The sequence below is a fragment of the Eublepharis macularius genome, chromosome 9, assembly GCF_028583425.1.
Source record: "Eublepharis macularius isolate TG4126 chromosome 9, MPM_Emac_v1.0, whole genome shotgun sequence".
Classification (NCBI taxonomy): Eukaryota; Metazoa; Chordata; class Lepidosauria; order Squamata; family Eublepharidae; genus Eublepharis; species Eublepharis macularius.
The window spans coordinates 44,704,769-44,725,927 of NC_072798.1; the positions used below are offsets into that span (position 1 = coordinate 44,704,769).

At 41.9% G+C, this 21,159-nt stretch overlaps 1 protein-coding gene across 2 annotated transcripts; it reads right to left on the reverse strand.

The window, feature by feature from the left end:
* Positions 1-3,542: 3,542 nt before the first annotated feature.
* Positions 3,543-19,857, reverse strand: ACTR6 (actin related protein 6). Of its 2 annotated transcripts, none has more exons than XM_054988727.1 (11): positions 19,720-19,857; positions 17,202-17,319; positions 16,051-16,083; positions 14,694-14,817; positions 14,449-14,584; positions 14,310-14,366; positions 8,947-9,045; positions 7,286-7,364; positions 5,574-5,745; positions 4,859-4,997; positions 3,543-3,885 (listed from the first exon to the last, which is right to left on the reverse strand). In XM_054988727.1, the coding sequence occupies exons 1-11, from the start codon at positions 19,785-19,787 to the stop codon at positions 3,756-3,758; spliced, it is 1,155 nt and encodes a 384-aa protein (XP_054844702.1). In that variant the 5' UTR covers positions 19,788-19,857; the 3' UTR covers positions 3,543-3,755. The 2 variants fall into 2 exon arrangements, with proteins under 2 accessions (XP_054844702.1, XP_054844701.1); XM_054988726.1 differs by having other exon boundaries at positions 16,015-16,083.
* Between the last annotated feature and the right edge of the window lie 1,302 nt (positions 19,858-21,159).

Here is a 21,159-nt window from a genome sequence, read left to right on the forward strand (position 1 = left end):
CAGAAATCGCCGCCGTTGCTGTCACTGGGAGGAAAAACAGGACGCGGCAGCCAGGGCCGGAAGTCGTGCCGGAGGAAGCCCCGCCCATCGCCTCTCGCCGACCTCAGTGGAGGCAAGTTTGACTGTTGGGTTTCCTGGCGCGCTGCTCGTCGGGGTTACCAACTCCAGGTTGAGAAATTCCTGGATATTCAGGAGAGGCGGGGTGTGAGGAGAGCCCTCTGTGGGGTATAATGCCACAGTCCCCTCTTCCTCCTTTTCTCCAGAGGAACTGATCTTTGTGGCTTGTTGCAATTCCGGGAGATCTCCAGCCACCACGTGGGATTGGCAGTCAAACAAGAATATATGCACAGTCGACGGGAAAAGAAAACCAATGCAAATGATGGTGATAAAAAGCCGTGAAATGCTTTAGTTTGTGGCATTCCTATGCAAAATTCAAACATGAGTTAAGAACACGGAACTGAGAGAGTTCTCCCAAAGGAGGGAAGTAAGCAGTTGGGTTCCCTGGCTGTATTGGTACCAGGGCTATTCATAAATGATCAGGGCCGGGGTACGCAGTGAATTGACCATATTTGCAGATGATATCTCTCCAAACTGGGTGAACTGGAAACAAAATGAAAAATGATGTTCAAGTGAAAAAGTCACGAATATGGGAGCAAAAACTCCTGTTTATTCCCACTGGTTCTGAACTAATTACAACTATACAGAAAAGAGTCCCTGGAATCATCATGACAATTGCAGTTTGGTATACAATTGCAGTTTGGTATACAACAGGCAATTGCAACATGACAATTGCAGTTTGGTATACCATTGCAGTTTGGTATACAACAGGCAATTGCAACATGACAATTGCAGTTTGGTATACAACAGCAGTAAAAAGGACAAACTCAGTGTTAGGATGTATTGTCGAAGGCTTTCACGGCCGGAGAACGATGGTTGTTGGGGGTTTTCCGGGCTGTATTGCCGTGGTCTTGGCATTGTAGTTCCTGACGTTTCGCCAGCAGCTGTGGCTGGCATCTTCAGAGGTGTAGCACCAAAAGACAGAGATCTCTCAGTGTCACAGTGTGGAAAAGATGTAGGTCATTTGTGACCTACATCTTTTCCACACTGTGACACTGAGAGATCTCTGTCTTTTGGTGCTACACCTCTGAAGATGCCAGCCACAGCTGCTGGCGAAACGTCAGGAACTACAATGCCAAGACCACGGCAATACAGCCCGGAAAACCCCCAACAACCATCAGTGTTAGGACTTTTTAGGAAAAATACCCTGGACGGCATTCTCACAGTCCGGTACCCGTTAGGATCAGCATCTAAAGCATTTTTGGGTGCATTTCACTCTGACTAGGTGGGTGGCAAAACTGTAAGCAAGAATTTTCAGTAGATGTATTTTGGATATAAAAAACTCTCCTAAATTGTTTTTGATGACACTATAATCTGTTAATTGGTTTAATATTGGCTTTTAGTTACTCTGCCATGTTTTAATTATGTTATACTATTGATATCTGATGATTTGATAGGAGTGTGTCCCTGTTGTTTCTTCTGGACCTTTCTGCAGCTTTTGATACCATCCATCATGCTACCCTTTTGGTAAGGCTGGGTGAGCTGGGAGTGGGGGGCACCATGCTTTGAGGTGACCCCACTCCCACCACTCATACTTGGCTGATTCCAGAAGGTAGAACTGAGGCTCTGCTGCAAACCCCAGGCATTTATGCCCTGTCTGGTCTTACAGGGATCTTCCTATTGTCTCTCATGCTATTTAATATTACAGCTGAGAGATCATCCAGGATTTGGAGTGAAGTACAACAAATATGTAGATGGCATCTGAACCAGCTGTGTCTGCAGATGTCCTGAAGAGGTGTCTGAAGAACACAATATGGATAGATGAAGGCCAATAAACTGAACTTCAGTCCACACAAGACTGAGGTACTGGTGGTCAATGATAAAGTCATTGAGGATTGCAGCCAGCTTGTCATGGAGGGAGTTGAACCTTAAGGAGCAGATTCATAGCTTGGACATACTGCTTGGTTGGAGGCTCATGTCTCCTCCATGGCATATAGTGTGTATGTTAGCATTGGTTGGTATGCCAGGTACAGCTCATCCTTGAAAAGCATGATTTGCTACCATGAACTATGCTGTGATCACCATTATTAGATTATTTTAATGTACTCTATGTGGGTGTGCTGCTGAAACCTGAAAGAATGTGGCAGCCAGATTATTGTCAAGTATGGGATAAGGGATCATATCACCCATGTTGACAGATCTACGCCTACTTCCCAGCTGTTTTTGGGCACAATTCAAAGTGCTAGTTCTTATCTATAAGGCCTTAAATGGCTTGGAGATGGAGTGCTTGATAAGAAGCCCATCTGCATGGTAAAGTGGTTACAAAAGGAATCTTACATGCTGAGGAGCCCTGTCTGAGGGGGAAAGCATTAATTTCTTCCTTCAGTATCTGTTGTTACCTTAGGCTCAGGTTCAACTAGTTAACACCCGGGTGGGGGGGAACCATAACTTTTGGAGAGTGTGGTTGTGAGCCTACCATTGTACCTCTGTCTTATTTATTCCACAAAAACCCTGTAATTTTTCTATAATTTATTTTCAGTAAATAATTGTTAGTTGTTCTGTTCCATTTGTCTACCAATCAAAATAGCTGTGGGAAATACGCTTCAAATCATTTGTCAAGTACCACAACATTAGGATCACAAATAAAAGCCTTTTAGGAAACAAAAAGCTGCAACCATCCAGTAAAGAAAAGTCTGTGACCCCAATTTTCATAGAATGTGGTAGCTGGAACTTAAGCAGAAAGGAAGGAGACGCCAGAGTGCAGGAGTAATAGGCCCGCATTCAGCCCAGAGAGCCTTTTACGTCAGAGTTCTCCCCCTCAGCTCTCCCCCCATTATACCAGGGCTACACCACAAATAAAAATCAGTGGCAGCCCAAGCTGTGCAGTCACAATATATAAAAGGTGACAACCATCATACCCCACTGTACCCATCTACCATTTCCATTAGCAACCTTTGTTGTAAAGGTCTTGACCAAACTGGGGTTCATGGTAGAAGGGTTATGAAAAAGTGAGGAATAGTTAATGTGCGTAACTTGGTCCTTTCCTATGCTGTCACACTACATTTGAATGGGTGTTTTTATACACTGAGAATGCAAGCTTTGTTTGAATGGGGAGAGGGAATTTTCAGTTTATGGTAAAACAAAATGTAGATGACTTTAGTCACATCAGACATAGTTCTCAAAGTGCTAGTCTTAAGATTTTTTGCCACTGTTCCGTGCCCCCCACAACACAAACAATAAGCACTCGTGCTTAAAGCCCTCTCTTTTATTTTAATCTTTGATAAGGATTAAGCAGAGGGATTGAAGAAACGAGAGTAATCTTGACTCATTTAACTCTTGTATGTTACTGCTATCCACAGTTACTGTACCAATCATTGCTTGATATTCTACAATAAAAAGTGCAATAAATTTGGGATGCAACTTTGATGTGAGTTCAATTTGCTTTTAAATATTGTAATGTTTAATGAAACTGTATGCTATGGAAATAACTTTTATTATTTATTGTATTCAAGTTCTGCTCACATTTTATTGTCTAGGAATAGCAATAAAACCATTAAACTATTCATGTGTGTATATGTACTACTTTGATTCATAGTACAATCTTGCTATAAGACATCCGGAACGTGGTTCACCTTAAGAAAAGTTTCCAGTTTAATGATCAATATATACAATATAATGTCAATATCAAAATAGAAAACTTAAATATCAAATTTCTCTTCACATATACTATGTCCATTTTCTTCATAGTCTTCTCTTGTTACTACCATGTCTTCAAAATCATCATTTTCTGAAATCAGCTTTCCACCTTCCCAGGAATAAGTAATAGGACTGAAAGTAAATAAAAACAAACATTGTTGGTAAAAGCACAAATAGGGATTTATAGCTTTCCCTCTGATATAACTGAAAGGAAAAATAATCTCACTAAATCTACCCCCTCCAGCCCCATTCCACTTCTGTCCATATAGGCTCCACAATAGCATTTTTGCGCCAGCTGAAATGGTAGAAGGGTCCAATCCATTATCAGGGCCACAATGGATAACATTTAAACCACGAGGCCAGGGTGGTAGTGGTGCCTCCTGATCACTTGGCCAGAAGTAAAAACAACTGGATTGGAAATGACATACCATTGCTGGAAAAGCAGGACGTGCCCAGACATCATGGTTTTCAAAGGCTTATGGTAGGCGAGCTGGGAGGAGGGTGAAGAGTTAGCTGTGGAGACTTGAGGTGGCTCCAGGTGGCTGGGCCTGAGAGTCAGTGAAGCCAGATCCAGCAGTGGCCCAAGTAACAGTGGAAGCTGAGGGCAACAGGCCCCTTAGGCCAGGCCCAGCCCAAGGGAAGTGTGAGAAGGTGGAAGGAGCCACTGGAGGTAAGGGAAGAGCCAAGAGACAGGGAAATAACCACCTCTGGCTTGACTTCCAGAAGGCCCAGTGAGGTGGCCAACCAAAATCCAGGGCTGGGCTGGAAAGGACCAGGGACCCCTGAGTCAAGGTGGGGGGCAAGGGCAGGGAATGGGTCCAAGAGCAAGGCCACCCTATGGGAGGGAGACCTATGAAGTTACAAGTATCATCACTAATGGAAGACACAGGTTGTGAAGGAGCCATGGGGAACCAAGAATTATACAGTAAAGAAGAAGTAAACAAATATGAATGGGCCAAGGAGGAATTCATGGGTACCCTTCCTAAGTTTAAGAGAAGGGACCCTGATCTTAGTCCACTGGAAGGCATGACAATGATATTAGAAAATGGAAATTAAAAGGATAACTTTTTAAAACAAAATTGAGCAAAAGTACAAAGCCACTTACTTCTCTGGTAGAACAACAGAAACATCATAATCTGTTGGAGTGAGACATCGAACCTCAGAGTAAACACGATCCCTGAAGCCAGGGAAAAGAGTATTTCCTCCAGTCAAAACAATATTCTTGAAGAAGTGAGGTTGCATCTCTATTTTAAAAAGAGATAGACAATTTAGCATTCTATGCTACTTCACCTGATTTTTGTATTAGCCTGGAGTGAAAATTATTTGGAGCCAGTGCCTGAACCTAAGCAATGCACCGAGCGTGCCACTGAAAAAAAATTACATCTCTGTAAATTTAGGAGTAGGGTGTTAAAGATGCACCCTTCAAGCCATTTTGGATGCAGTTAAAATGCCTTAATTTAACAGCCTAGATACTACACAAATAATTTCTGATTCTTTTCCTCTGTGTAATATAAAAGTCACGTCATTTTAATAAGAACTTTAGCCAGGCTTTATTATTAAATCTGATACCAGAAAGCCCAGAACTGGATTTCTTAAAGGCTAAGAATAGTTGAATTCAGATGAAAAAAGATAAATTAGTGATTAAAAAAATTCAACTTAAACTAACACAAGTTTTACATTTGGGATGTTATAGCTATGAAACAACAGATCCAAACGTGAAAAAGATACTACTTTGTTCTTAACAAAAGAGCTTTTGAAACAAAACAGGCGGTGGAACATCTGACATGTTCCACATTTGTTACACTGTTTAAAGCAACTACCTTCAGGCAAGTTCTGAATTGAATAAACAATGGCCTCAGGAATTCCCATTTCTTGAATGCCAATGTCTGAAGGATGGAAGAGTATTTCTGGAACAGCAAATCGCTCATTTGTAAGACGAAGTATTTGTTCACCAGTCTTGTATTTTCCACTTAACACCATTTCTTCCCTTGGCTAAAGCGAACAGATACAAATAACATGCATAATACCGGTCATTCCAGCTTTCATTTTTCATAACTTATTCATTTGCTTGATCTTTTTGACTCTATAAACCAATCGCATGTCTTCCCCATACAGTGTTCATGATCCAAAGCACTGTGCAACTAGTTTGATACACCCACGAAACTCGAAGTTTGTCTTCCTTGAATATCAGCTGACTGGGTCACAGGACAAATTGCTTAATGAGAAGATTTTAAAAAATAAATCGAGGGGGGAGGGAGACCTCCTGTTCAAAGCAATAAATATTTTTTTTTTTAAACACAAATTTTACTAAGCCGGATCAAGTGCTTGGGCAGGCCTAAAGTAGATCCAGAGAGAGTTTAAGCACTGAAAATAAAGTGCAAGGAGTTTTGCTAAATTTGCAGAATATTGAAATATTTTCTGTTGCTGCAGTATGGAACGTTTCCAGTTACAAAAATATTCTAGAATATTTTGTCCATTGGCATTACCCAAATGAGCAACATTATATACATCTGACAGTTTTTTGTTCCTCCACCAATTAATTTAAAAATTGTATATCCTGCCTTCCTACTCTGCCTTTTCTAAGTCAGATAGTTGTTGGATTGTTGGAGTAGGATTTAGGTTCAAATTCTACCTATCAAGGAAACTTGTTGAGCGACTTCAGGTCACTCAATGCCATCCTAAACACTGATAAATCTAGATGGATAACTGAGTTAGTCTGTAGCAGCTGAATTAAAAAAAAGGAATCCAGTGGCATCTTAAGACTAACACGATTTATTTAAGCATAGCTACAATGGACTCAGAATGATACAACCTCTCGTACTTTAGAGAATTGCAAAAATAAAATGGAAGATGACCCATGTATGGTGCCTTGAGCTCCAAAGAAAGATGGAGTAAAAAATTATAAAGCCATTGAGCATATTCAGAAGAAGATAAAATACTCTTAAAATGAACAAGAATGCAATGTTAGCTTTAAGCATCGTGTACTGAGTGATAACACATTAACAGCACAATCCTAAGCAGGTCTACTAAGAATCCTACACCATGGGGCTTACTCCTGAGTCCCAAGAAAGAATCCTTAGGATTTTGGTAGGACAGTAAACAAAGATGAAGCAATAACTAAGAGGAACAGTGCAGGTCCATAGGCCTTACTTCTCTCAAACAGGTTTTTATTCCTTCTATTTATTTATTTAAAACATTTTAATGCTGCTTTTCCACCAAACTTAGGGGTCACCAAGGTGGCAAAACAATAAAAACATTAAACCAAGCTTTTAAAATACAAAATGTAAAAACAATTAAGAACAGATCATATACAGTCAAAAGACATACACAGGAAGGAGGATCAGTGAAGAAACGCCAGTCAAGTCTTCACCAAAATAATGACAGGAGGAGATAGATGGCTCTCCCTGGGGAGCAAATTCCATAATTTTGGTGCCAAACTCTAGAAGGTTCTTTATTTAGACAGAACTATTCCATTTCCTGTTCTTCTCTAGTACTTTATGGGGTGGGGGAGATCATGATCCTACACATTTACCTTACAAAAGCCTTTTTTGATTGTGCTGAAGTCAGGCAATACATAATCCAGCATCACTGTATTTTCTTCTCCCTTCAATCTGGAACAGATTATTGCAATTCAAAATAGATCATAAACTAATGATTCCTCCAAACAAGCCCTTCAGAATAATCTACAACAGTGCTGTTAAATATGTACTCATTTTGCCGTAACAGGGCTCTATATTCAGCTTTTCCAAAGTGTGAAGAACTCCCCAAAGGAAGCCTAGGCAATTACAAGAGAAGGAAGAAGGTCCATTGCCTGTGTTCTTTGCCACATGCGGACAAATAGATGATGGTCCTATTATTGTTTCACTTGCCATGCATTCAGCACTCTGAACACTCTAAGAAGTGAATTACATACATTCTCAGTAATTTTTACAGCAGCCCTGTAAAGTCTGTATTATCACCCCCAAATTACATTGGGACATTTTTCTTCAGAGAGGCCCCTCCTTTGTAGGACATAACATACAAGTTGCATGCAAAAGATGTACAATTTATTCACAAATAGCAACTACACATTGACCACTAGATGAAGCTGATATATTTGGCACTTTCTTCATTTGGACATCCATTCCCTTTGCTCGTTGACAGAGTCAGTTCTACAATTGGAGCAACTCAGTTGACCAATATCTATGATGATCATACTTCAAAATCAAAGCTTACAGTTCTATACTTTTCCCACCGTGGCAGACTTAATTAGTATGGTTTCAGGATCTATACAGAGGATGCAACTAATACAGTCTCCACAAAGTATTCAGGTAAAAATATTGTACATCTCTTACTTCTGATCAGATGGGATAACATATTAGAGAAGCAGTAGCAAGAATAAGAATGAATAAGCAGCGGACAATGCAGAAAAACTTAAGGCTTTATCTTCCTTGGAAGATTTTGATGAAAGTGAAGATTTTCACAAGGCATACAAAAGAGGATCAGGCTATTTCTTGCATAGTTAAGATAAAAGTGGGGCAAAATACACGAGACCTGATCCAAAGTCACTGATGTGGCATAAATTGTTGCAAAACAGCTTCTGCATGGTTGGATTCCACACTGCAGCAGTTACATTGTGATTTCCCACTTCCACCAATGTGATATACTGCTGCTGCAACATGAATCCCCAAGGAAAGGGAAGAATTGTTCAGAAGCAGCCATGCTACATCAGTAACATACAAACTGGGTAATGGTACAAGAGACAGATCAAGGAAATTAGGAGGAGGAGGAAACTTTTTAAGAGGGACTAATAGATATGGAATCTCAACTGGAGCAGATGTGGAAAAAATACGCAGTCATTGCAGATGCTTCAGTAAGTGACCACATCATCCTCAAAGTAAGAGCATTAATCTAGTAGAAAATGCCTTCTGGAAGATCCCTCTCCTCAGTCCTAGATATGTGGGGACTGGTTGTCAGAGAGAAAAAGGTACTTTGCACATGCTCAAAGTAGTTTCTTTATTACTAAGTTTCAGGCAGAGCTCAGACCAGAACAAGTTTCAGGACTAAGTCTCGATAAGCCCAAGCTTCAATTCAAGGGCTAGACAGCATTTTTTTTTTGTAAATGCACTCTACACTTTCAGTGTCAATGAGACTGTGTATTAAGCAACAAACAGTTCTACAGGCTTTGGACAATAGATAATATAAAAGACATACTTGGCAGTTTCCATATCCTTGAAAAAGTCTTGTGAAACATAACATACATCTTCTTTCACTTGATTAATTACATGTGTTTCATCCATAACGTGAAGTTGCCTAGGAAAATTACAAGAAATTCAGAAACTAATGCTACCTATGCTCAGCTTTATCTTGTTTTAATTAGCAGTACAGTTAAATGAGAATTCAAGACCACGGCAATACAGCCCGGAAAACCCACAACAACCATCATTCTCTGGCCGTGAAAGCCTTCGACAATACACCTATGATACTGTTTGCCGCAAAATGACCTCCCCCCACCCAAGATTTCAATCCCATGCAGAGTTGGGCAAAGTAATTACTAAACCAAAGAACAACAAGAGGAAGAATGACTGTTCCTAACACTGCATTTCTTTGTTTGGCACAGCACATTCTTCGTGGCTTTTGAGGAACGTAGGAAGCAACTTATTTTATCCTTTGAAAGAGCAAGAGTCCAGTAGATCCTATAAGACTAACAAAAGAAGTGAGCTGTGACTCACGAAAGCTCATACCCTATCACAAATGTTGTTAGTCTTATAGGTGCTACTGGCCTCTTGCTGCTTTCTACTGCTAGAGACAGACTAACACCCATCTTGATCTATCTCCTTTGAAAGAGTCCTTGTTAACAGCATGGGATAGTATAAAATGTATTTTAAGTTCTAAAATTAGTTTTTTACAATGATAGACTTAAGGTAAGAAACTTTTTTGGGGTAATACTAATATTTGGAAACAATTTAGTCTAACATGAGTGGATTTTCTAAACAATGGTCAGATGTCATAACATAATGAAATTTGTAATACAACATGAAGCCATAACATTTTATCAGTAATACATTTTATTTTAAGCTGCAAGGTCACTGAAAGGCAGTAGTAACTCAGTAAAAAAATTCAACCACCATGTCTGAGATTTATGATTTACTTATTAAAAGTGATGTGAGAAGATTAACATGTTAAAAATAAGCAGTTAGAGACCTTGATACCGTAGCAAGAGAAGGAATGTGGAAGGTCACATTTATTAAGGAAGTCTTGAGCCATCTTATTAATTCTGTGAAAAAAATACTCCGAAGTGCATCTTGGCAATGTAGGACACCGCTGATGGAGATCCCTTTAGCCAAATGCAACCATGAAGAGCAAAAGAAACCCATGGAGTCATGCAGGCGCAGGCTAACCCTTTAGTCTTAGACCACACAGGTCCCCCACCACACCCTAGCTATTTAATCGGTGAGGGGTACTCCTCACAGCTTAAAAGATACTGCAGTTGAATTTATACACCCTTCCCATTTATATTACTGTGGGAGATTCCGTTAGACATTGGAGGTGGTAATACAATACAGTTAAAGAATAATAAATATGTTGCTGATATTTAGCTCTCTCTAGCGTGCTGAGTGCAGATTTACTTAAGTTTATATATTAAAATTTGCTGCTACATTAGCATTTTTTTTTAAAAATTAGACTAAATCATATGTAGATTGAGCATACAGATATACCAGAGTCTGCACAAGATTGAGAGCAAAAACACACGAGAAGAAATACCTAGGTTCAGCACGTGTTCTCTTACCTCAAGGTTTGCTGGGATCTGTAGGCGTCCTGGAAGCTTAAAGTTTAGCATTTACAGAGCAGCAGGAAGGGAAATACAGGCGCCTGTATTTCCCTTCCCCCTGCTGCTCTGTAAATGCTAAACTTTAAGCTGCCAAGACACCTACACTTCCCAACAAACCTTGAGGTAAGAGAACAAGTTTAACATTTACAGAGCAGCAGGAACGGGAAGGGAAATACAGGCGCCTGTATTTCCCTTCCTGCTGCTCTGTAAATGCTAAACTTTAAGCTTCCAGGATGCCTACAGATCCCGGCAAACCTTGAGGTAAGAGAACACGTGCTGAACCTAGGTATTTCTTCTCGTGTGTTTTGGCTCTGAGCTGCACATCGAAATGCAGCCCTATCTCTGAGGAAAGGAAAGACTACGTCTGAATTGCTAACAAGGAAATGGTCAAAATTATTTCAGATTAAGACTTCACTTACTATGGAGTAATAAATTCCTTTAATCTCAGTGGAATTGACTTCTGAGTAAGGGTCAGGCTATAGAAAACACATTTAAAAACTCTAATGCTCTTAAAGTCCTGGACTTTTCATATCAAAAAAGGAGTTAAAATGATCAGAGAGCAAGAATATGGATTCCTCTTTAAAGAGGAACACTAATGTCTATTCAGTTTGCACAAAGTTACTAAAGCACAGCTCAATTTTTTTCTTCTCAGGGTGTCTCTGCTACCGAAGTAAGTAATGGCAACCTGTATTATAGGAAGTGCAGCCATAAAACAAGACAGACAACAGAAACTATCAATGCAACCCTAAGTCATTTATGTACTTACTGTTCCTAAAAGATGTGTTAATAGAACAGAAATACGGCATTGCCTTGCAAATATCTACCACACAAATACCTAATGCTGTTGCGCACAGATGAAGAGAGTCAGCAAGAGTCCATTGTTTCCAAAAGAATTTACTGAAAAAGCAATCATTATAGTCCACTGGCCCAGATGCAATATCTGGGTTGGTACACATGTATTGTTACGAATGACAGGCAAAGCATAAGGTACAAAGTAACAGATCCCAGCAGACCCAACCTCCCCCCATAGTTCTCAAAACAATCTCTTTGAAGCTGAGAAAGCGAAAGTTTCCCAAGGCTGGAAAAGCGATAGCCAAAACAATCCTCTTCTGTGAGATAGCCGCTTGGAACATCTTGGCACCTGTGAATAAAGCACTTAGAATACTGAAAGAATTAAAATGGAGTCTCTTTGGTTACACATACAGGAAGAACAGTCTAACCCTGACATGCAGTGGAGCTCCTTCATTCTCACATTTCTATAGTGGGCCACCTGGCTGGGCCCCTCTGACGTGCTCATGATGCAGCTGGCGGAGAATGATCTGGGCGCCTAGCCGGGCTTGTATTTGTCGTGTGTCTTCTTTGTGGACTTGGGGACGTGTGTCTGTTTTTGTCAGACTGGCTTGAGTTGCTCGTGGCGGTGCCTCTCCTCTCCTGAGAAGATCGACTTGGTCAGAAGATGGGTGGCAAAGGCTGTGCGATGCTTTGTGGACTCAGTATGTGAGGGGTGTCAGGTGATTCAACACATAGAAATTTCCTTTTGCATGGAAGCACTGTTCTGTCCCAATGCACCTGGTTAGTTGGGGGCAGGATCTTTGGCTGCAGGTCCCGCAGGACAGTCTAAGGGGTTGGTTGCAGCTTTAGAAACTTTTGGAGTCACTTTGGCATGGGGCATGGATCCTTTTTTGGAGGGGGGAGACAGCTGGCTGGCACTGTTTTCCATAGATGGGGATCCTCTTAAGGGATCTTGGGAGGCACTGAAGGGGCAAGCTCAGCTCGGAGGCTGCTAGGGTGTGCTTACTCCCAGATGGCAAGGGAACCACACAGAGGCTTGAGCCTGTGTGCCTTCCCATGGTTTCCTCCTCAGCTGGCAGGCTGAGGGAGTGTGGGGTCATTGGCTAGCACGCAGATTAGCCAATGCTTGGATCCGAGCCCCATGAGGTACCAATGCTTTTTAAAGCTGTATTCAATAAAGCTGTGGCTTTTAAAACTCCACCTGATGTCTCTGTATTTTCTTTTGCCTTGTCCCTTGCCCTCCACTCCTCGAGCTGGTTCCACAATAAATGTTCTCATCACAAACAGACAAGAGTGAATATTTTGGCAGAAACTTGTTTAGATTTGTGATGATCCATTGCATTTATTTAGCAAGTTTTGCCTATCTGCATATTAACTTTTTCCAGTAACATATTTAGATGCATTAGTGGTTTATAAGGCATAACTCCTGTATCATAAAAACCACAAGCAAGACCCATGCTCGTTATCATCATATAGTTTGTCCGAGGCCGGGCGGAGCGCCCTTGGACTGCGGCCAACCCCCCCTCCCCGAAGGGGACCCCGGCCCTGCTCACCTGGGCGCGGGGGCCGCGGGGAGCCTGGAGGCCGTGGTGGCGGCGGAGAGTCACGGCGGCCCGAAGGCCACGGCGGCGGCGAAGAGCCTGGGCACCCCGAAGGCCATGGCGGCGGCAAGGAGCCCCGGCGCCCCGAAGGCCGCAGCGGCGGCGAAGAGCCCCGGCGCCCCGAAGGCCGCGGCAGCGGCGAGGAGCCCCGGTGCCCCGAAGGCCGCGGCAGCAGCAGAGAGCCGCGGCGCTCCCGCGGGCCTGTCCGCCGCCGCCGTGCCGTCGCCAGGAGCGCCGGGGAACAGGACGGCCGGCGGCCGGGGAGGAGGCCCAGGGGAGCGGTCAGCCGCGCGGCAACGGCGAGGAGGCCCTGGTGCGAGGGGAGGCCGCATCGGGCCGAGCAAGGCCGCACCGGGCCACCAGACGCCGGCGCAGGGTGAGGGAGGGGGCTGGCTCGCCCGGGACGGGAGGGCCAACCAGGAGGCAGCCGAGCCTCCCAAGCAGCGCTGGCAGTGGCGGGGGCGGCTGTCCACGGCAGGGGAGGAAGGCAATAGGCCGGGGAGGCAGGAGGGGGGCAAGACAACCCTACGGGCTACCCACCAATGGGATAAGGGGAGGTGGGTACACTGGGCGTGGCCACAGGTGGCCCAGGTGGTGGGCATGACGCTGGGTGGAGGCACCTGGGAGCGTGGGTGGAGCTGAGGGGGGAAAGGGATTTAAGGAGGCTCTGGAGGCAGGTCGAGGAGGAAGGTTGTGGTTTGCCAGTGAGAAGCGTGGCTGACATTGGTGAAGAAGGTCAGGCTGCCCTGAACAGAAAAGGCGCAGCTGGCCTGGGTGGAGCCAAGTGCTGACCGGTCCCACCGGTTCAGATAAGGGCCGCCCGTGTGTCTGAAGCCGCCTGGGAAGGATCCTCCGTCGACCAGGGCACCCCCCCAGCCCCACTGAGGCGCCCAGAACGGACCCGTCGGGGCCACCCCCCCCGGACCCATCGCCGCTACCGCCAGGGGGCGCCCCGCGGCGCGACATAGTTGTAAGACCTACTATACCTATAGAGATTTTAGTGGCGTGTGACATTTGGAATCTACCAGGCAACCATGCTAATAGATTTTTGTGCAGTTTCATGCTATATCTAAAGCAATTCACAGTCGAGGGAGATAGTATTATTCTCTGGTATACCATCCACAACTAAAATTCTAGCTTGGATTTTTAACTAGTGCTCTCAATGTCTTTGCTCATCCTGAGTTCTAATCTAAATAAACTTGTATATTCGTTATTCAGAAATCCTCGAGATGTTATGAGGAAGTGTAGCTTTTAAAAAGAATCTTTTATTTTTGCTCTATAAAATCTAAAAAACAATGTTTTTCATCTCACAAGCTCTGGATAGGGCTCTGTAACTTACAGTTCTCCTTTACCTATAAGAGATGATCTCCTTTAGATGATTGGCTAAGAGCTTTCCTCCAACATTAATCCTGGAAAGAAAAAAAATATTTACATGTTAGGCGTTATTAAGAGTTTGTTTTTCAATTTAAAAAATCTAAAATAAATGTTTACCTTATAATGGCCTCTTTCTTCTTTTTGCTTCTACAATAAGGCACAATGTGTGTAAAAGAGTAGCCACTGTCCACAATGATACAACACAGTTCCGATGGGTTATCCCTGAAGTACCTATGAGCACTGAGAGCCCCAGCTGAAAAATATCATGCCATAGTGCCAACTGTTAACAGGTACCAAGCCATTACCAAACTGTAGAAACATCAGTTTTCCATCCATGAACAATAAGTTAACAGGGCACTCACCATTTACTCGAAGAACTGCTTGGAACTGATATTCTTCAAATAATATTTCATTCATTGATTCTTGTATTGAACTGAAGTTGAAATAAGGCTCTGTGATGATAATATTGGTATCTACAAAGTCTACCTATGTAGAAAAAGCAGGAGCATTTTAAAAAACTCACAAGACATTACCTAAGCTTAGGCCCTAGCTATTAACACACAGTTACCAATAATCATGCAGTGTAGACTCTAACTGTGAATGCCCAGCTTCAAATCTTCACTCTGTCATGAACTTCAAGGAATGACACTGTGCTAGTCACTCACTCTCTGAGTGTACTCAGCACATTTAGGCTATGACATTTCAAATATTCAAACTACTTCCCCATAAAATTATCTGAAAGATCATGACTGTTCCCATATTGCAAAGGGAGGCTGAAGGTGAGCAACTTACTTCAGGCCAACTGATGAAACCAGATTTGAACCAGAGTCCTCCTGAGTCCTGACTCACAGCTCACATTTGGAGCCATGACCTATCACTAGCTCTCAGTAGTGCTACACATACCTGCCCTAAAAAGTAGGTTATACAAGTTAAATAAAACCTACAACTTTCTACTTTTCAAACTCCAGATACTTGGCAAATGATTAAATGAAGAAGCGATTAAGTATTCTTTATCAGTATATTATTTACTAATTTAATTATACACCACAACAAGATAAAAATATGACTATAGATTAAACTGCAACTTTATTTTCAGTCGTGCCACATATCCTGGAATATGCCAAATAATATGACAATAAAACATGATATCCCACTCTTCCCTCTTGCAGATAATCCCTGAGACTACTCACAATTAAAAACAGCAGCATAGTAATTAAAAGAACTGAATTAACCAAGCAGAAAAAATTCAAAGTCAACAAAATTAAAGTCTATCAAAACCCAGCAACATTAAACAAAATCAATTATCAATAATAAAAGTCAGTAGCCAATAATTACAATCCAACTTTCATCTGTACCCTTCAAAAGCCCACTGAAAAAGAAAGCTTCCTCCCAACCAGTGATCATTCATATACCGTGTCAAGAAACTGGCCTCTCTTAGCCTGCTTTTTGGATTTCAAAACTTTGGTTCAGGCTCCAGGGCCTAGTTCTCTAGAAATGTATTGTAACTTTGAGCTAGCAGTTCCTAGAGAGATAAGATTTCCTGCTATCATATCTGAATTAGCACTCAGTCATTATCTAAATGTTATAGTTGTTTTCAGCAAGTGTTGAGTACTGTAGACCAAGGAAATTTTTGCACTTCTTGTGCATCTATAGTTCAGTTATACAAACATTTTAGTTACCAACCTGATACATTTCTTTTCCAAAAAGGTAGTCCCATACCTGTCTCTGAACATCCCAGTTCACCAAATATCCCTGTTGTTAATTTAAAAGAGATTATATAGTTATCTGTCTTATAACCATTCCATATTTTTGCAATTTCATATTGTTCTTCAGTCTTGATTGAACTAACAAATAACAGAAGAAACCTAAATAAAATCTCCAATTAAAATGATCATATCCCACATACTGAATAAGAAATAGCTCTCACAGAGCTCCAATTCTCTAAGATTTTTTTTTAAAAATCAGCAAATCAAAATACTGAGACCATTAAAACTAGCAATAAGGCAATAATGAAGTGAGACCTATTTGAGGCAGCTTAGATAGCAAAATTTATACAGTAAAATCGTAAAACACCCCAATAAAAATTATTATCAAAAAGCAAGGGGCAAAAAAATGGCACAAAACATTCAGTAGTCAAAAATCATATTCATAAAAAGTCCTTATGCTAGAAGCAGACCACAAAAACAGCTTAAAAATCTAAAAGACTGGGTCAAAAGATGTTTTAGCTTATTGCTGAGACTACTATAAGAGACAGACAAACCTCAAGGGGGAGGGCAATCTAAACCACCTATCTTAAAACTGCTTAGATATATTTCCTGTAACAGTCTTGTTGCTGCTTTTTGTACCAGCTGAAGCTTCCAAATGCTCTTCAGAGGCAACTTCATACAGAGTGTATTATAATAATCTAATCTGGGTAAGTTCATAATGTAGATGGGGCCAGTATAAGCCTGTTCTTTTGTGGTAAGTGCAAGCCAGTCCTCCATCCCCAGCTGGTTATACTCTTAACCCAAAGCACCTCATTTTTCACTGTACTGAACTTCAGTTCGTTGGCTATTGCACACAATTTAAAGTGTCCTTTTATCTTTTAACGTTGCTTTGCTGCTGAAAAAGAAAAGTGTTAAAGTAAAATTCTCTCCAGTTCTTGTTTATCATGTACTGTACAATAACTTCTACTTAAAATGTAATGGACATCATTTAATAGCAGTCAATATTTTCTACCCTCCACATTAACTTTAGTATTCTTTATTGTATTTTGATTTGCTTTCAAATAATATTTACATTAAGAAAAATCACATCTAATCAAATGATTTTATTAAAACATAGTTTGTAGTATCTGTGTTAAAAGACATCCTGCAATATAGTGTAATTACCTTTTGAAAAGGAAGAATATAAAAAAGCCCAGACGGATCTTTAATTTCATCCAGTTGGTTAGCTGTAAATGTTTTCAGGCGAGCAGTCTTGGATCTAAATTGACAGTTGGGAATGACACTATGGAAAGGAAAACACACACAAAACAGTTTCCTAAATAAATAATTTTACCTAGTTGCTATTTATAGAGGAATGCTGGTTATAGCAACATAATAGTATAGCATGCAACAAATGGTTGGGAAGTACGTAAAACTGGTTAGTGCCATTTAAGATCCCTGCAGTCACAATATAAAAGTTTAAAGCATTTCATGGCCTAGAGCCCTCATACTTACTGACCCCAGTATAATTCCTTGAGTCAGTTACGTTCTTGACAGCCTCCTTCTTAAAGCACCCTCCTATAGAACTGCCCATATGGCCAAAATGAGATCATAGTCTTTTTCAGGTGTGGCCTTAGACCTTTGGAATGGCCTTCCAGAGTGGGTTAGAAGGGCACCTTCCAATGATACATATAGGAAGGAGCATTAAGACAGACCTATTCTGGAGAGCATTTGATAGAATGTAAATTTTTCCAGCAGATTTGTCTCTGAGTTTGCGGATCTTGTATGTTCAAGGCCTGAATGTTTTTACATTGGTAAACTGTAATTTAATCTGTTTTAATTTTGTTAATTGAATTATTATTTCTGCTTTCATAATTTGATTGCCACCTTGTTCATCACCTCATGGGCAAGGAGATAGAGCAGGATAGAAATGCTTTAAATAAATGAAAAAATGAATAAAATATATAAAACTGGAGTTCTGCAAAATTGAACTGCTCAAACAGAAAGGAAAGAAAACCTTTTTGTTTCTCAGGGGATTGTGCTTTTTAATGAACAAATACAAAAACAGTGCATTTTTGTCATATTTTATAAGTATCATTTGAATGTTAAAAGATCTTCCTTATTTTATTTAATTTTGGCTGTTTCTCCATCAGCAAAGGAGAAACTTCACTCTTGGATTTCTATGAGCTGGTAGTCCGGTACAAGTTTACAAGTGTCCATAATTGCAGCACAAAAGAGCATACTATCAACACTTAGAATATCTAAAAGAACTATTCTACTATTTTAAGAGCATTGGCAAAAACAACATACTGGAAACCACGGGCTGGATCCACCCAGATTTCCCACTCAATCTCACCAAATTCTTTCCACCACCCACATGCCTTTTCTCTATGCAGATCTCATGATGCCCAGCATGTTCTTTTTTGGCAGTCAAGAAGACCCCTCTCCTCTTTTTTTCACCAGTTGAAAACCTGATTGGATCCAATACCATTGCAGGACCGGAAGAAAAGTACACAGCATTTTTCAAACTAGTTGCTTGAAGGGAATGATCTTGTAATACACAATAAACTGCAGAGGAGTTCGCTGTGTTAGTCTGTAGTAGCAAAATCAAAGAGTCCAGTAGCACCTTTAAGACTAACCAACTTTATTGTAGCATAAGCTTTCGAGAATCACAGTTCTCTTCGTCAGATGCAATAAACTGATGAACAACAATTCTGGTTTTTTTCCAACAATCTGAAACCATCAGTTTTGCACTAAGATGAAGCTAATTTCCTCTTCATTATTTGCAGTTCCTTATTCCCTATTTAAATTACACATATTTATAAGGAAGCAAGTCAATGGAGCTTTCTCCCATGTAAACATGCATAGGATTGCAACCTTAAAAGCACAGCAGAACCCTGAACAAGGATTTGGTTTTAAATATTATATGAAAATGTCATATACAGTGTTTTGAACACTTGGAAATAATACACAAATGCTAAAGTCTTGTTATTAAGAAACACAAGCAGGCCCCCAAGATCCCTTTCTCTGTGTTTCTCCTCCTTTTAGGGGCTTTGTTTCTACCCTCTGCCTATCAACTTCCTTCCCCTCTTTTTCTACCTTCCCATGACCCTGGCAAAAATAGGGGAGGGGGAGAAGCAGTCAGGCCATCAGAAGAAAGCATGAGTCCAGTGGCCACTGCTGCCAGAACAGAGAGAGAGAGATGCACAGACATCATCTTACTGTGTGTGGTTTTTTTTAAAAAAAATTATTTTTTTAAACAAATCGGATTCTTCTGAAAACCTGAAGGTTGTCTTTGTTTCTGCACAACCCACAGGATCATGTTGCAGCTGTGGCTAGTCTCACTGTGCCGTTTTTAAATAATCTGCAAGGATGGGGGGGGGGTCATTCCTCAGATATAAGGCGATATCTGAACCCATATTCAGGCCACTGGGCACCAATATGCTCATGATGGAACAATTTCTACCGCTCCTAACGCTCACCATCCCGCTGGACAGCACGTGCCCCGAAATAACTAGCGTTTATTTAATCTCAAAACTCGTCTCGTAATAAATAACCCAACCACTAATAACGAGAGAGAAGCAAGTTAGCAACACGCTGTTGGGATCTCAGGGCGGGGAGCCGAGGCGAGCAGCTTTTCCCTCCCTGAGCCAGAGCCCTACAGGGGCAAAGAAGGGAGTCGAGCACAAAAGGGGCTTCTCACCTGACGTTGGCGTGACTATAGCCGATCTTGGCATTGTAAGCGCCGTTATCCAACACAAGAGTCGCCATCCTCGTCGCTCGCTCTCCCGGCTCCGCTTTCTCGGCAAGGAAGCCCAGAACATCTAACCACCGAGAACGATCAAAGTTGACTATAGAGTTGATGCCTTGCCTCATCTCTTTGGTAAGTACGGCGCAGCCGCGTTGCATGAAGGGATTGTGGAGGACTGAACAGAGGAAGGCTCATAGATAAGAAAAATCAAGGCTCGATACGTATAAGTTCCGCAATAGGTCCAGGGGGTAGTTGTGCTGGTTTGCAGAAGAAGAGCAAGATTCGAGTCCAGTTGCTGGCGTTTACGGTGCTCCTGGACCCGAATCTTGCTCTCCCCATGACAAGCTCTCTTCTTCATCTCTCTCGTCCTGAACATTGGGAAAGGGTAAAAGCCGGAACGAGACGGAACAGGCCGGAACGGGCACTAAAGAAATGCCAGTGCCACAAAAAAGAGGGAGATGTGTTAGAGAGGCTCCAGAACAATATTTTAGAAATGAAAACTCTGGACTGGCACCCTTTAATTAACCCATTCCATGCCAAAAAGCTCCCGAAACAGCACAAAACAGCCCGGAACGGGCACTAAAGAAAGGCCAGTGCCACAAAAAACAGTGGGATGTGTTAGAGACACTCCAGAACAATATTTTAGAAATGAAAACTCTGGACTGGCACCCTTCAATTAACCCTTTCTATGCCAATATGCTCACGGAACAGCACAAAACAGACTGCAGTTTTCTGCAGACTCGGGACTGAAAGCACACCCAGACCATGTTTTTCGCTTCCCTCCACCCCAACAATTATCTGTTGGTAGCCTGGGACTTAGCCTCAGGCGAAGAGGAGTTACCTGGCTGGATGCTCCAAGTAACGTTTCTATCTCTATTTGGGACACAGCCACAGATGACCAATGATGAGGCAAGTGAGGCAAAGACGAGCCGAGGGAGACAGGCAGCAATAGTCCTTGGCTTCACTGTGGTGCTGCCTCCTGCTGCTGGCTTGTACTTGCATATTAGCCCATTATCTGTTGGATCTCCTCCAGATGAGGCAGTGTTGATGGAAGAGGGATGGGACCAATGGTGAAGAACCATTTTCCATGGCTTCTTTGGCAACCCTGTCCACCCCCGTTGCCACGTCATAAAGATGATCCATTTCAGTCTGATTGTTGCCCTCATCATCATGGCAGACTAAGATCATTTGTTGCCCTGATGAATGCCCTACACTGATCCTCTTATTTGGAAACTGCATCCTTGTTTGTATTGTCGAAGGCTTTCACGGCCGGAGACCGATGGTTGTTGTGGGTTTTCCGGGCTGTATTGCTGTGGTCTTGGCATTGTAGTTCCTGACGTTTCGCCAGTAGCTGTGGCTGGCATCTTCAGAGGTGTAGCACCAAAAGACAGA

What these genes read in the sequence shown, in the direction of transcription:
- ACTR6 (XM_054988726.1), bottom strand. Translation starts at nt 19,787, where the DNA reads ATGGCGACTCTTGTGTTGGATAACGGCGCTTACAATGCCAAGATCGGC. An exon ending in TATAGTCACGCCAACGTCAG is followed by an intron (nt 17,320 to 19,719) that starts GTGAGAAGCCCC and finishes TCCTTTCCATAG; the next exon opens with TGTCATTCCCAACTGTCAAT. An exon ending in ATATTCTTCCTTTTCAAAAG is followed by an intron (nt 16,084 to 17,201) that starts GTAATTACACTA and finishes AATTAACAACAG; the next exon opens with GGATATTTGGTGAACTGGGA.